The 15,004-nt window shown below is 36.6% G+C and overlaps 1 protein-coding gene across 8 annotated transcripts in view; it reads left to right on the top strand.

Annotated features, from left to right (window-relative positions):
• LOC113067704 (rho GTPase-activating protein 44-like) overlaps positions 1-15,004 on the top strand; it is a 52,595-nt gene that overhangs the window by 19,023 nt on the left and 18,568 nt on the right. For all 8 annotated transcript variants that reach the window (XM_026240110.1, XM_026240109.1, XM_026240115.1 and 5 more), the window contains exons 2-13: positions 8,939-8,978; positions 9,103-9,222; positions 9,312-9,388; positions 10,810-10,921; positions 11,513-11,589; positions 11,690-11,807; positions 11,963-12,031; positions 12,123-12,204; positions 12,350-12,477; positions 13,373-13,484; positions 13,864-13,945; positions 14,762-14,842. In XM_026240110.1, the coding sequence (XP_026095895.1) occupies positions 8,939-8,978; positions 9,103-9,222; positions 9,312-9,388; positions 10,810-10,921; positions 11,513-11,589; positions 11,690-11,807; positions 11,963-12,031; positions 12,123-12,204; positions 12,350-12,477; positions 13,373-13,484; positions 13,864-13,945; positions 14,762-14,842 (1,098 nt within the window). The remainder of the gene's footprint in view (positions 1-8,938; positions 8,979-9,102; positions 9,223-9,311; positions 9,389-10,809; positions 10,922-11,512; positions 11,590-11,689; positions 11,808-11,962; positions 12,032-12,122; positions 12,205-12,349; positions 12,478-13,372; positions 13,485-13,863; positions 13,946-14,761; positions 14,843-15,004) is intronic.

Raw genomic sequence — 15,004 nt, 5'->3', positions numbered from 1 at the left:
CAGCATAGCTTTCTCTAGTGTGTAGACATCCTTACGCTGCCTCGCTGCTAAGAGCTGTTTGCACATATGCAGGATGACAGACCCATAGCTGCTCTGCTCTCTGTATCATGTTGTGGGTAGTTTTTCGGAGGATATATCGGGAGGAAGAAAAATAATGGTGTAGGAATACCAGTAAACATTTCTTTGTGTCCGTACTTTGTAGCGTTCCTAACCCTTCCCTGGGAGTTTGATTGAAAAACGTGAAAAGATGATCGGTTCAAATTCTGCTTCAACTAAGGACACTACAGTGATCTGTCCATATTTGGTATTTTGGTCTTTTGCCAAACAAATAAAATTACTTCATTTTTTGCTCACAGTCTCTCTATATTATATTCTTTGGCTGCATGTAGAGCATCCTTAAGAAAGAGGTGGTCCACTTCTGTGTGTGATGCCCCAGATAACTGACCTCATATCCCACTATATGAGACTTTTAGAGACTGCTTGGATGTAATATTCAGTCATTAACATACAAATGTAACCTTTCTATCTTGCCTAAGTACATTATTAGTATATTGTCCTTTTGTTAGTATGTCTGCTCTTTAAAAGGATGCCTAAAGCTTGCGGAAAAACTAGTCCTTTCCACGAATGCAGAACACTTGCTACGTCATTTATAGCATACTTCGTTTTGAAACATTAATCAGTCCAATTTTTCTCTGTGTCTCACTGCATCCCCGTAGCACCATTTTGGAGAATATGAGCTGAACGCAAACTGCATACGCTGTTTTCTGTGTTCTTAGGTTTTCCTTCACTACACAAGAATACGTTTTCCATATGTATTTACAGTACGCTTTGCTTTGAATGAAAACAGCGCATCCGTTCAGTCCGACTGACACAGAAGATCATACGCTGCTTGCGTTCAGTGGATATTCTCCAAAATGGCGCTGCGGTGATGTAAAGACACAGTGGAGAGGAATTGTGGTATAAAGTTGTTATTTTTGTTATATTCGCATACTAAAAGTATTCTCTTCGCTTCATAACGTTACAGTTGAACCACTTATGACAGATGGACTATTCTGACAATGTCTGTTGTAGCCATTTAAGAAAGTGTATTTTTTCTTTATATTATTTGTTTAAATATTATTGGTTTGTGGTTTGTTTAGTTAATTTTGCTAATTAAGAAATTGTAAACGTCATAAGGGGCGGTAAACCGAATGGCAGAACGCTGGAAGAAGGGAAGTGGGTCAGACATAATTTTTTGACCACTTCATATGTTTTGTTTGAAGAATTCTTTTATTTGGAACAAATTTCGTTTGGTATAATTTGTATCTTAATTTTAATGTGTTTTTTATTGGTCATTAACTTGTCTAAATAAATGAAATGAAGAAAAGGCAAACGATTCTCTAAATGAAGTGCGTTCAAAACGAGGCCCGCTACCATGCTTCTGTGAGCAAAACAAAGGCCGAAACAATGTCTTTCATACTTTTCTGGACCTTGACAGTGTAAATTACTTGGCAGTCTATGGGACAGTCACACGCCTCCCGGTTTTCACCCAAAATATGTAAAATTGTGTTCCGAAGAACAAAGCTTTTAAGGGTTTGGAACAACATGGGGGTACGTGAATGATGACAAAATTTTCATTTTGGGGTGGAGTATCCCTTTAAAAATGTGTGATGAAATGTTATTTATCATAAAATTCACCTTAATATTTTTTTAGAAACCAAAAATACATATTTGGTAATTAAATTTAGGTAATTTGGCTAGTACAGTTAGCACAGTGGCAGAAACTAACTGTTGTAGCACCACGAGAAAGTGCATCCACACAGCTGATACGATAACCTGTTGTACTTTATCCACGTTGTGTGCATGAAATTATGTATAATCAACATATTATGTATAAGCTCAACTTATTATGATTGTTTCTACCATTGTTGCACTGAAATAATGGGCAATATAAGTTTATTAATAACTAGTACAAACCAGCATTTAGTCTTATGCCAAATGTACTAGTAATGCACAATATATCGGCCAACAGATCGGTTTATCGGTTTTAATTATAAAGAATTATCGGTTATTGTAATCAGCCAAATTTTTCATATTGGTGCATTTAATATGAAATGGTATTCAGGTGTCTTTACACAGACTTGTTTAATGCAGGGTTAAAAAAAAAATCAAACCTCATATGAAATAATAATAGAAATAAAATAATATTTTGTTTGATCACCTCTTTCACTGACCAATTAAAAAAAACCTCTTAATTTAGTAAGAGTCTCAGGCCGTATTTTGTACCCTATTCTTGGAAAGTGCCAACTGTTGTAGGCCTGATGAAGGGCTTGAAATAAGATGGAGGAAGAAGTGGAGCCAAGGAACAGATGGCAAAAACAATCCCTCCACCACAGGGCTGTTGGCATCAGATAAGAGCCCATATAGCAGCACTATTCTTCTCTGCAGTGATAAAGTCTCATTCTGTCTTTAAATAAGCAGTAGAATGGCTATTATGCGGATCGGTCCGGCAGTGGTGTGGCTCTGCTCGAGTCACAATTGCAGGAAGAGGTTTTGCAGACAGGACAGGAAGTGGGTAGGAGAAAGGGCGTGAGTCTGTGTGGCCGCTGTCTTGACTGTTCTGAGGTCTGTGATTAGGGCCGTCCGCACACACATTGTTCCTGCGGTCCCCTCTGTGTCAGGCACCAGTCCGCTCACACAGGAAGGGCCGTGTGCACAGACCGAGTTTGGAATTCTTTGGCTGCGATTGGACAGTGCTCATAATAGACCTGAGTGGCAGGGATTTCTTTCACTTGGTTTTCCAGGTATTAGAGGGACGTGTATGAAAGATAGGACACATTTAGAGGACTCCTCAGCTCCTAAAATGTGTACCCTTCTTGCCTTAACATGTCATGCATTAAAAAAAAAAAAAACAGATTGTAAAAGGCACCACTGTCTTCACAGCCTGTGGTGAACAGTATCTTTTTCAGTATTACACAAACCAAAAATAGAGATAACACTAAATAAGAAACGCCACAGCAGGTGTAGATTTAAAAGTATGCTAATTATTCTACCTATATTCTCTGATTCTTTTTCTTAATACCTTTTGTTATCTACGTTTTGTTAATCCATGTTGCCAGATTATGTGTTGTTGTGTATGTCAAAATGTTGGAGAATTCTTTTTTAATATATATATATATTTTAAATTTTTGCAAATTGTTTATTTTGGGAAAAAACAACATGAAAATATACTTAATTTTTGTTCATTATATTTAGTTGGGCTAGTTTGACATTAGCTTGATTTAGGTTTTTATAATAGTTGTATGGCAACAATTAGTGTAATTGATTTAATTAATCTTCCAAACATTCATTTGATTAGTAGATAAATTGGATATAAAAAATGTGACCCTTTACCACAAAACCTTAATCTTAATCTTAAATGTCTATTTTTCGAAAATTGAGATTTATACATCATATGAAAGTTGAATAAAATAATAAAAATCTTGAATCTGAGGGTGCAAAAAAATCTAAATACAGAGAATATCGCCTTCCAAAGTTGTCGAAATTTCTTAGCAATAATAAAAAAATAAGTTTTGATATATTCACAGTAGGAAGTTTACAAAATATCTTAATGGAACATGTTCCTAATGATTTTTTAATAGGAAATAGGAACACAACTAAACAAGACAAAATAACACTATAAGAGACATTTTAGCATAGTTTTATTTTGTAAACCACATTTAGTCGTTTTTATTCGCCAACAATATTGCATTATACATTTAATTGTAGTCATCATCACATGACCAGCATTTACGTGATAAAGGTTCGTTGATGACGATTTTTAGTCATAATTTTCATTGACGTAAGCAAAACACTAGTTTCAATAAGATTGTGTTGTTTACAACTCATGGCTGAGACACTTGTCAATGTTCTGGATATGAGCCTGCATGGGTCTCAGGCAGACCTTAGGTTTTCACATTCAAGCAGACAGGACTGTGCAGACCTCTAGTGTCAGTCAAAGGTTTTAGGATTTGACTGGTTATCATGGGCAGTTAGTGACAGCTACACTTTTTCTATATCTATATCCAATGAAAGCTCTTCAAAAATTTCCCTTTACTTTCTTGTGATGACTTCAGCATATCAGCACTGTCATGACATCATTTCCCTCCGGCAATGAATAAGAAATTATGGGCCAGATTTACTAAACGGGGCAAATTAGCGTTAAATCGCAATTCCATAAAAGTGCCAATGGGAGGGCAAAAATCTGCAGGTGATTTACTGACAATGCACACATTAAAGAACAGATGCAGGCTGATCATTTACATAATGACCAGTTCAGTCTACTAAGCATAGAGAAAATGACCACCTGCTTTTAGACCTGCTATTTTGGGCATTAAATAATGTTGCAAATACCAGTGAATTTACGAGCGCAAATCTTAGTAAATCATGTTGCGTGATTCATTTAAATACTCTCCTCCCATAAATATACTGATAAATAGATTAGCTCCTACAAATGTATATTCAATAATGTTAGACGCAAAAATAACTGTCAATGCTAATTTCCAAATGCTTGTCTTTAGTAAATCCTGACAGTAGTTTATTTTTTAACGCCAACTGAGGGTTTGCGCTGGTGAACGCCCTATGAATGCCAAACATCTTGTAAACTTAATGGAAGATTAGAATTGCTAAATGTCTTCAGCCCATTTTAGGCGGAAATGATCTGTATGTTTAGCTCCTAAATAATTTCACTGAAAATTCAACTGAGGTTTGGGAGATATCTGTGCAGTGCAGCCTTGCAACCACCGTAATAAAAAGAAACATCTCTTCAGGATGTTCGCAGAGTAATTGCCATCTTTGAGAGTTGTCCTGCAGCCCGTGAGTCATGTTGAAGAGTGGCTGGAGGAGAGCTTTGGTGGCCTCATCTCTGGGCTCTGAAGTCCCCGGTCAGTGCCTCATCTCTGGCCCGGCTCCAGCAGGCCTGTCTCACTGAGCACTGGGTCATTCACATGCATCATCTGTTCTCTTCTGCCAGGCCGCTTGTTTGTATTTGTCTATGCCTTGGGAAATTTGCAGTGTAGGAGAGTAGTTCTGCTCGAAGCATCTGTTGTAGGCAGCCTTGGTTTTGTTTCATTTATTTATTTATTAATTTTTTCAATCGACCTGAAACAGGATAGTACCGCTGCTCAAAAACAGGAGAGGGAGAATTTCATAACACTGATTTTGTTTTAGAGTCTGTGCATTAAAGTCATTTTATGGCAACAAAACACTGCTGTTTAATAGTGAGTGAGTTAACTGTAGACTGTTGATGATTGGTATGCGCTGTAGCATCTTGTCTCATTAATGCCATATGTATGCTCAAATATTATCTAGTTTAAATGGCTAATCACAATAGAGTTGGAACTGTAGATTATATATCTATTAGTTTTCTTGCAAGGGTTCGGTTACGTCAGTAGAAGAAACATATAGACATTGCAGAGACTTTCAATGAAAGATTATGAAATCCAACACTTTTTGTCTATATAATAATGTGCACTGATGAGTCATACACGATAAGAGTAGGGACATTTCTATGGCAAGTCAATAGGGTCTGTTTCATGTTGTCTTCAAAGTGAGCAGACTGAGTGATGAGTCACCGACAGAAGGAAAACCAGCATACTGATTTTAGTAAGGGCAAAAATTTAATCAAAAACTGTTGTTTGGATGATAGTCTTTTAATTATTAAGTGCTGGTAAAATGTGTAAAATGGGAGTGAAGGGAATATTTCAAGGCTTTAGTTTAGACTTTCAAAAGTCACGCATTACCTTTTTTAACCTTTAGAGACCCAATGCAGTGAAGATGAATGAAAAGATGAAAGAAAGAAAGAAATGTTCTAAATATGGCTTAAACCTACAGCAGTTTATCTATTTAATTAATAAAAAATAGAAGTTAGTTAAATATTAAATATTAAATACATGTTATATTAAGTAATAAATATCTGATAATAAATATCTAATTTAAAATGTTGATATAATTGATTTAGGATTAAATTTAGTGGTCTTCCAAATAAATATTGGATGAATGGCCAAACAAAATGAACTTCTGTAAATGTGATTTTTCTCACTGTTGCAGAAATACAAGATTATGTTGCAGGTCAATTTGACACATTTTGGTTTTTGTGTTGTTGGAAATACTGGTTAAGCAATGGTGCTTTTCTTGAAATCTTGTGACTTCATGAAAATGCATGCAAAAGTGTTGTGTCTGTGTTATGTAATGTGTGTACAAAATGTATATTATCATCATCATGTTTGTGGTTCAATATGCCCACATATTTCATCATTAAAGATAATGATTTTTTTTTAGGTATTTTACGTCAGATTTACATTTAAACATTTGCAGATGCCTTAATCTGCAAAAAATATACACTGTACTACATTGAAGGCATACATTTTTATTAGTTTATGCATGTCTTTGATGCTCCTGAAGTGCTTTTCCACAACTTTATTATTTAAAATGTTGAATGTTTTCATTGTTCTTAAATTGTCTGTTTAAAAAAAAAAACAAAAAAAAACATGCATGCTGCTGTCTCTGTCTTAGATATAAAACCTCTTTCTACATCAAGACCCTCTTTCACACTTTAACAAGTCACAGTCATCGTGGATGGGAAGGAGATGTGCTGGTGTCTATTTTCATTCTCATTTGGCATTTGCTGCCATGGCAACCTGCTCTTCTGTATGTATGTGAGCACCATATGGGTCATGCTGCTTATCTGAGGCTCAGCAGAAACAGAACCTGCTCTGCATCCTCGCTGTGATTCATTATGAATATGTAATGGCCAGAGTTCAATATGGTGCATTCATAGGGGATTGTGAAAGTCGTTTTTATTGATTTTCATAGCTCATGAATGTATGTGAGCTGGAGGAGGTGGAGTCGACCCTTCACTCATTTGTGAAAACTTCCTTTCCCCAGTCTGAAATGCTCAAAGTAGCGACTCTCAGTAGGAACTGTTGAGTTGTTATTCTTATGATATTCTCAGTATTCAGGCAAGATTCATTTAATGGTCTAGTATCAAATGAAAAAATGTTAATAAAGGAAGAACCAGTTATAATCTTCTTCTAATAAGTGGTGCTGCAGAGCCAGTTGTGGTTTTGTAGGCAAACATCAATGCCTTGAATTTTATGTGAGCAGCTATTGGTAACCAGTGCAAACTGATGAACAGAGGTGTGATGTGCATTATTTTCGGCTCATTAAAGATAGATATTGCATTGGCATTTTGGATTAACTGTAGAGGTTTGATAGAAGTGGCTGGAAGACCTGCCAAGATAGCATTGCAATAGACCTACCTGGACAGAACAAGAGCTTGAACAAAAAGTTGTGTAGCATGTTCTGAAAGATTGGGGGACTGATCTTGGTCTGAGAAATTCATCTTGTTATCAATTACAACTCCAAAGTTTCTAGCTGTTTTGGAAGGAGTTATGGTTGATGTGCTGAACTGAATGGTGAAATTGTGATGAAACGATGGGTTTGTTGAAACCACAAGCAGATCTCTCTTAGCCTGGTTGAGTTGAAGGTGATGGTCCGTCATCCAAAAAGAAATGTCTGTCAGACAAGCTGATATGCGAGCAGCTATTGTCAGATCATCAGGATGGAATGAGAGGTAGAGTTGAGTGTTATCAGCATTGCAGTAATATGAAAAGCCATGTCTCTGAAAGACAGAATCTAGTGATACCATGTAGACAGAGAAGAGAAGTGGTTCAAGAACTGAGCCTTGAGGCACCCCAGTTGCTAGATGAGTAGTAGTAAAGCATTTAATCCCACTGGTCACAAATGTGAACGTAAAATTCATTGATAAAGCTCTAAAAATCTCATTTACTTATTTTTTAGTGCACTTCCTGCAGATAAAAAATAAAAATAAAGGATCTCAATTAAATATGTGCATTTTCACATTATTTGTGCAAATTGTCACATGACCAAATCAGTTTATTTCCTGTTTGCACCATGAGAAGATGATGGCTGCATGTTAACATAAAGTATGTTAACATAAATGTGTGACAAATATTTTTGGTACACTTTTTCTTTAAGGTGTCTAGTATTAATATATGAATTCACATGTATTCGGTTTTGTTGAGTGGGGTCATAGAATGAGAAAACATCTTGATGGTCACAGTTTAGTATTTTTTTTTTTTTAACTCAGTATTCCTATCAATGTTGCTTAAGGTTTTATTTATGCATAATAGTGACCCTAGAATGCGATCAACAGTTTAAAATAGCTGGGCTACGATAAATAAAAAACTGTTATGACTGCAGAAATATGTTAATTCAGTACACACATTATCCCACCGGTCACAATTGTGACACAATTTTTTCACAAACTTTCCCCCCCAAAATGCAAAAAATGATTATTGATTATTTCAAAGGGTTACTAATGACACATCATTTGGATATTTTCATGTCTGAAAATGAAAATTACTTGGTTGCTTTTTGTTGAAAAATTAATGTGTTGTGTTATGTTTCCTTTGTGTTAGTATTTCTCTTATGGACTGCCTTGCTTGTTTATTTTTCATCTATCTATCTATCTGTTTGTGTTTTGAGCAACGTGAAGGTGCTCAGATGATGATAAAGTATTTCAATTATGAGTCCAGTATGAGTCAATTAGACAAAGAAATGTATACACATACTCTATCGTTAATTGTTATGTATGAGTCTTTTATGTTTACCAAGACAGCATTTGTTTGATCAAAAAAAAAAATCTTTTATTTTTAACTGACTTTGCAATCCAAATTATCACAATTTATGAGGCTGCTTTCCAAATCCATTCAAAAATCTGCAAAGCATGTGTTTTTCCATATAAGTGTCTTATATAACTTGTGTTTAATTAAATACGGAAAGGATTTATAGACATTCCCTTGGTAGAGGTGATCTCATAATGTGTGTTTAGCAAAACTATCCAGCCTCTTGCTAGCGCAACACCTACAGTAAATGCCTCTTCTCTCTGATATTTCAGGGCAGAAAAAACAGAGGTACTGAGTGAAGACCTGCTGCAGGTGAGATGAAATCAGATCAGTGTTGTCTGTACACACATGCTGGATATATTTACCTACTGCTCTAATCTACTCTTATTTATACTGCACTGCTCATATGCTTCACATGTGTTAATTTCGCATTCAGGTGGAGAAGCGTTTAGATCTGGTAAAGCAGGTCTCTCATAGCACACATAAGAAGCTGACCGCCTGTCTGCAGGGGCAACAAGGCACTGATTTAGACAAGAGATCAGTCAAATCTCCCTCGGTACATTAGCTCTCACACCTCACAGTCCTGTTTTCTGCACTGAAATTAATTACACTCATAACAGCTTGGTTATGGTTTTCCCTAAACAGAAAAAGTTGCCCCTGACGATACTTGCTCAATGTATGGTGGAGGGAGCGGCTGTGTTAGGAGACGACTCTCTTCTTGGGTGAGTTTGTCTTTGTATTTTGATGTCTAAACAGATTTTTCAAACTGTTTATCTTGAGCTGCATCATAATTTACTATCGAATGGGCATCGAAGGAGAATTATGCCTTTAAACCCACATTTCAAAAAGTATTTTTTCAGTGTTTGCTTTTGTTTTCCAGTGCCAATGGTCTAAACATACTTAAATCAAGATACATTTCCTTGTAAGTCTCGTTTACTGGAAGGTATGGGGGGAAGAATCTGCTAGAAGTTGTTTTCACTTTGAATTAAGGTTATTTTCTTAGCCTACACCACAAATGCTTTTTCTTGTCTTAAGTGTAAATTTCATTTTGACAAATTATTCGGAGCATAAAAAAATTATGACCTACATCATTTTTCTAAAAACTTTACTTTTTTTTCGCCTTTGGCAGATATTTTTCTTTACTTCCAGAATGTGATTTTGCATCTCAAGTAAATGTCTTAAAACTTAAAAAGGGAAAATGTAGGAGATTAACAGATGGGACGTCAGTGTACACTAAAAAAACATGGCAATACAAATGGCTCCAGGTTGAGCTGAGGAAGTGATGCCAAAAAAAGCTGTGATATGTTCAGATTCAGTGATATGACTTCATTCATTTCACACATACTGATGTAATATTTTAGTGAAAAATATTGAATTGTATTATAATACCGATTCAGGTAGACAAAAGGGTCACTCAATGATTAAGCAAAACAAATTTTATAATATATATATGTGTGTGTGTGTGTATCCTTTTATTTTTATATCTTCAATTTTCTTTTACATTTTTGTTTATGGAATATTGTGCTTTTGCCTTTTGTATTTGTGATATTTCTATTTAGCTTTATTTTTATTTTTTTATTATTTTATTTGTGGTTTTTATTTAATTTTAGAAATTTGTTCATCTAATATTTGTTAGGTTTATATTACTACTTTTATTTCAGCATTATTTTAAAAACAATTATTGGTTTAATTTAAGACCACTGTCAGACTGGACGATATCTACATAATATACATTTAATTGTTTTCTTTCACGTTCTTCCTGTCCATCAAGTATAACTATATCCCTTCTAGTTGAACTGTTTTTTTTTTTTTTTTCAGCCAGGGGTTGTTAGGATCGTGTTAACCTTATAAACCGTATTCAGACTTCTTGTGGTCAGTGTTTGTTTTCTTAATGTCTCTTGCCATGCTACCTGCATTGGTTTGCACCAAATTAATTTGGATAGTTTCTACCAAGGGACAGATGAAGTAGCACCAAAAATACAGAGTTTGATTAGGTACACACCCTTTTACATCAACATCAAAATAAATGGGTAGTTATTATTCACATTTGAGATCTTTTGTGACATTCAGTGAGAAGTTTGTGATTGGGAAGCAGCCCTGGTTTGGTTTACTGGATTGACTAACCTGTGATCTCCATCTGCAGTAAGATGCTGAAGCTCTGTGGTGAGACAGAGGAGAAGCTGGCCCAAGAGCTGCTCATCTTTGAGTGTCAGATTGAAAGAGATGTTGTGGAGCCCCTATATGTGCTGGCTGAGGTGATGAGTGTGTTTTTCCTGTCAAAGTTACATTGTTATACATATATTCCTTCCTTTTTCATCTGCATCTAACCATTTAGTAGGCCTACCTGACATTAAATAATAGTGATAATAAGCTTCTTTTTTTCTTCTTCTTCTTTTTTTTATTTTTATTGAGCATCATATTTGATAGATCAGGCATCTAAGTTGTATTATGATACAGAATAATATGGATCATTAAATTGAGTAGGTAAAAAACACCTGTTTTGTGCAGCTGCTGATATTTCTATAGCCAAAAGGAAATACGAAAGCAATATAAACCAGTGAACTCTTGGTAACAGTATAACAGATAGCGTTGTGAAGGTTACTTTGTAAATGGTAATAGGTTACAGATAACAAGTTCCCCTATTTAAAATTCACTTTAATAAGTAGTGTAACTATTTCACTGTTTCATGTTGATCATTTAGAGGCCTTTGTTTATCAAATATGCATATTAAATATGATACAGTGATCTTTATAAGGTTAGAAGCTAATCCCTAAATGTTGGAAAATGTTTGTGCATGAAGGTTGTATTGCTTAATTCCTCTCATATGGACATGATTTGCTGTGTAGGTGGACATTCCGAACATTCAGAAACAGCGAAAACATTTAGCCAAACTCGTCCTGGACATGGATTCTGCGAGGACACGGTATGAACTATGAGCAATATTACTGTTGATGTCTGTCCTTGATTCTTCTGCATTGCCCACATTGTGCTCTGATGGCGTCACTGGTCCTCCTGACCTCTAGGTGGCAACAGTCATACAAATCTTCAAGTCACCCTAGTAATGTGCAGCAGGGCGGCGCTAAATCAGATTCCCTGAGAGAGGAAATGGAGGAGACGGCCAATCGGATGGAGATCTGCAGGGTGATGATTCCTCTCACTGTTTCTTTCGCATTTAATTAAAAACGTAAACAAATGTGAGGCAAAATTAGGATGTTACTCTTACCTAATAATCTCCAACTTAAAATGTTCTTCCTTTTTTAAGTAGAAAATTGAAATATCTGTCTTCCTTTCTGTAGGACCAGTTATCAGCGGACATGTACAACTTTGTGGCCAAAGAAATAGACTATGCAAACTACTTTCAAACGGCAAGTACCTCTGTGCACTGAAGGTGAAGTGTGTAATTTTAGTTGGATTGGCTCACAACATGTGTGTCTCCTCTTATTGGTCTTGCTGTAGCTCATAGAGGTTCAGGCAGAGTATCACAGGAAGTCTTTGGAGATTCTGCAGAGTGTGCTGCCACAGATCAAAGCTCACCAGGGTAAGACTCTCCTCTTCCACTTTCATGTCTGAGCGTAGTTTGGTTAAGTGGTGGCTTTCAAGTGTGCGTCTGTGGGTCTGTCAAAAAACTTCTTTCCGTTGCTTTTTGGAGACTGCATTTTAGTGTCCATCGTGGTGTGTTTCAGAGGCCTGGATAGAGAAGCCATCGTATGGAAAGGCCCTAGAGGAACATCTAGCAATCAGTGGCAGGGAGATTGCGTTTCCTATCGAGGCGTGTGTCACCATGCTGCTCGAATGTGGCATGCAGGAAGAGGTGCGAGACTGCTGAGAAATAACACAGCATGGCTTATTTATATCTGGAAATGCAGTTTGTTTCTAGTTTCCGCCAAAATCTGTACTGTATCTGGTAGGTATCAGAAAGTCCATTTTTAATTTTACGCAAAATGCGATATTCATAATGTTATTCTGTCATGTTTTCTCCCTTTCTTTCCAAACCGTGACAAACACCAGTCTCCCTTCTTTGCAGAATGCGATACATCCACTCAACCAATCACAGCACACCATTCCACGCATTGTAAACAGTAACTGACAAGCTTGAATTGCCTTAGATTATGAACGTGATATTGCGTAGCTTGTCAGTGATCTATGGCACTGCTGCTCCATCTGAAAGCATGTGATGGAGATTTACTACTAATCACAGAACCAGCTTTACTGATGGGCATGACTATCACATGTGATTTATCGTGCAGCCCTAAAAAATATTATTTTGATGGTATTGATGAACCTGTGGTGGTTTCTGCGGTGGGGAAGAAACATAAGCTATTAATAATATTAGTATTGACCAAGTCGTATGTGGATAAACTCACTTTGTTGTGTATTTTTATAAGTTTAAATATGAAAAATAACTTTTATATCGATTCAACCAAATTATTGTATTTTGGGAAAAAAAATATCAGTTTTTATAATAAATCACCGAAAATCTAAATATATAATTCACTCAAATTAATTAAAGAGTATTTATTATAGAAAATATTTTTTTGCTATAATGAGGAAATTAGCTGAGACCCTTTAGTGGGCCACGGCCTCCAGGTTAAGAACCACAGGTCTATTGCAAAAAAGTAAAGCACGAGGGCCAAGGTTGCCATTTGAAACAAGGCTTGGGATTTTATGACCAAAAAGGTCTGACTTCAATCTTCCTGTCACTTTAGGGTTTATTTCGGGTGGCCCCCTCGGCCTCCAAGCTGAAGAAACTGAAGGCATCACTGGACTGCGGGGTCATGGATGTGCAGGAGTACTCGGCCGACCCACATGCCATCGCAGGTGAGCATCTGCCTCTCTCCTCTTAGCTTTTAAAATGTCCACTGATCTACCTGCAGTGTCCTTTTAGTGAATCACAGCTACAAAATCTCAGACCCCATGGCAGCTGGCATTAAATTATGTCCCAGGTTCATTTGATCCCATTACTCTGGGCCTGAACCGTGACCTAGTAGCCATCAGGTAGGGGGCCACAGCCGACAAGCGCTACATGCTGATTGTAGCTTTTGACAGCTCATTTGTCAGGCTTCCCTTTAGTATTTCAAGCAGAGAATATCACACCTCCAGTCATTTCCTATCACATGTGCTGTGCTTCCCTCTTTCACCATGCCCCTGCCTCTCTCCTTCCCTCTGACCCCTTTCCTTCCTCATCTGCGTCCCTCAGGAGCCTTGAAGTCTTATCTTCGTGAACTTCCTGAACCTCTAATGACCTTTGAACTCTATGATGAATGGATTCAAGCTTCAAAGTAAGTATCGGTAGTCTATCCCCAACACACACTCCATTACCCACCACCATTTGCCATTTTCAGATTTCACCTTTGCTTAATTCCAAACACACCCTTGATAGTAAATATACATTACAGAAACATCTATTATATGTGTGTTTTCATCTGGAAGATGCGTTTTTAAAGTGTTTGCTCGTGTGCTGTATGTTTAAGACATTACCTGTGCTAAAAAATGCATCTCCTAGGACGACCAAGCTGGTGTTCAGCTGGTTTTAGCTGGAAAGACCAACTTGAGATGCTTAAGTGGTCCAAACCTTTCCAAAACTAGCCCGCTAAACCAGTTATGACCAGCTGAATGACACCGGAAGCCAGAGACATTAAATTTATAAATGACTGCGCCCGCACTTACGGAAAAGATAAGGTGGATAGCATTTAAGACGATGAAAATGAACAGAATGTTGCTTTCTGAGATACCTTCTTACAATATCACGTATACTATACAGGGGTGCGTTTCCCAAAACCATAGTTGCTAACCTGTTAGCAACTTAGTTGGTTGGCAATGGGAAATTGCATTGCAACCAACAAAGTTGGTAACTTAGTTTTGGGAAACACACCCCAGATCGTTGAATTACAATATTTTATCCTAATATTTGTGTTTGTTTGTATGCTTATTAGAGTATTATGTTAGCTTAGCAACATGCGCCAATGCTAATCTCATTTGGAATCACTTTTAGGAAAATTGACCATGGTTTTATTATAGTAAAAATTTAGTTAGTTTAGTTTATTTATATTCTTTATACTATACCTAATGCATCTTTCCGTATGTCTTTTCTCTAGTATTCAAGATATGGATAAAAGACTGCAATCCCTTTTGTGTACATGTGAGAAACTACCAGCGGACAATCTGAACAACCTCAGGTGTGTGGCGCTTGTTATTTACTTATTTGTTATTTCTCTTTTGTGTTTGAATGAGTCATAAATGCAAGAGCTCATTAGAGGAGAGGAGTGTCATATCATGAGCGATGCAGCAGTTCCTTCACTGACAGGAAGTGGGCATGTTTCTGAAATAATCAGAGTTCA

Source organism: Carassius auratus, linkage group LG28B, assembly GCF_003368295.1.
Source record: "Carassius auratus strain Wakin linkage group LG28B, ASM336829v1, whole genome shotgun sequence".
Classification (NCBI taxonomy): domain Eukaryota; kingdom Metazoa; phylum Chordata; class Actinopteri; order Cypriniformes; family Cyprinidae; genus Carassius; species Carassius auratus.
Note: the sequence above shows the minus strand (reverse complement) of the source record. Positions and strands in the feature narration are given on the sequence as shown.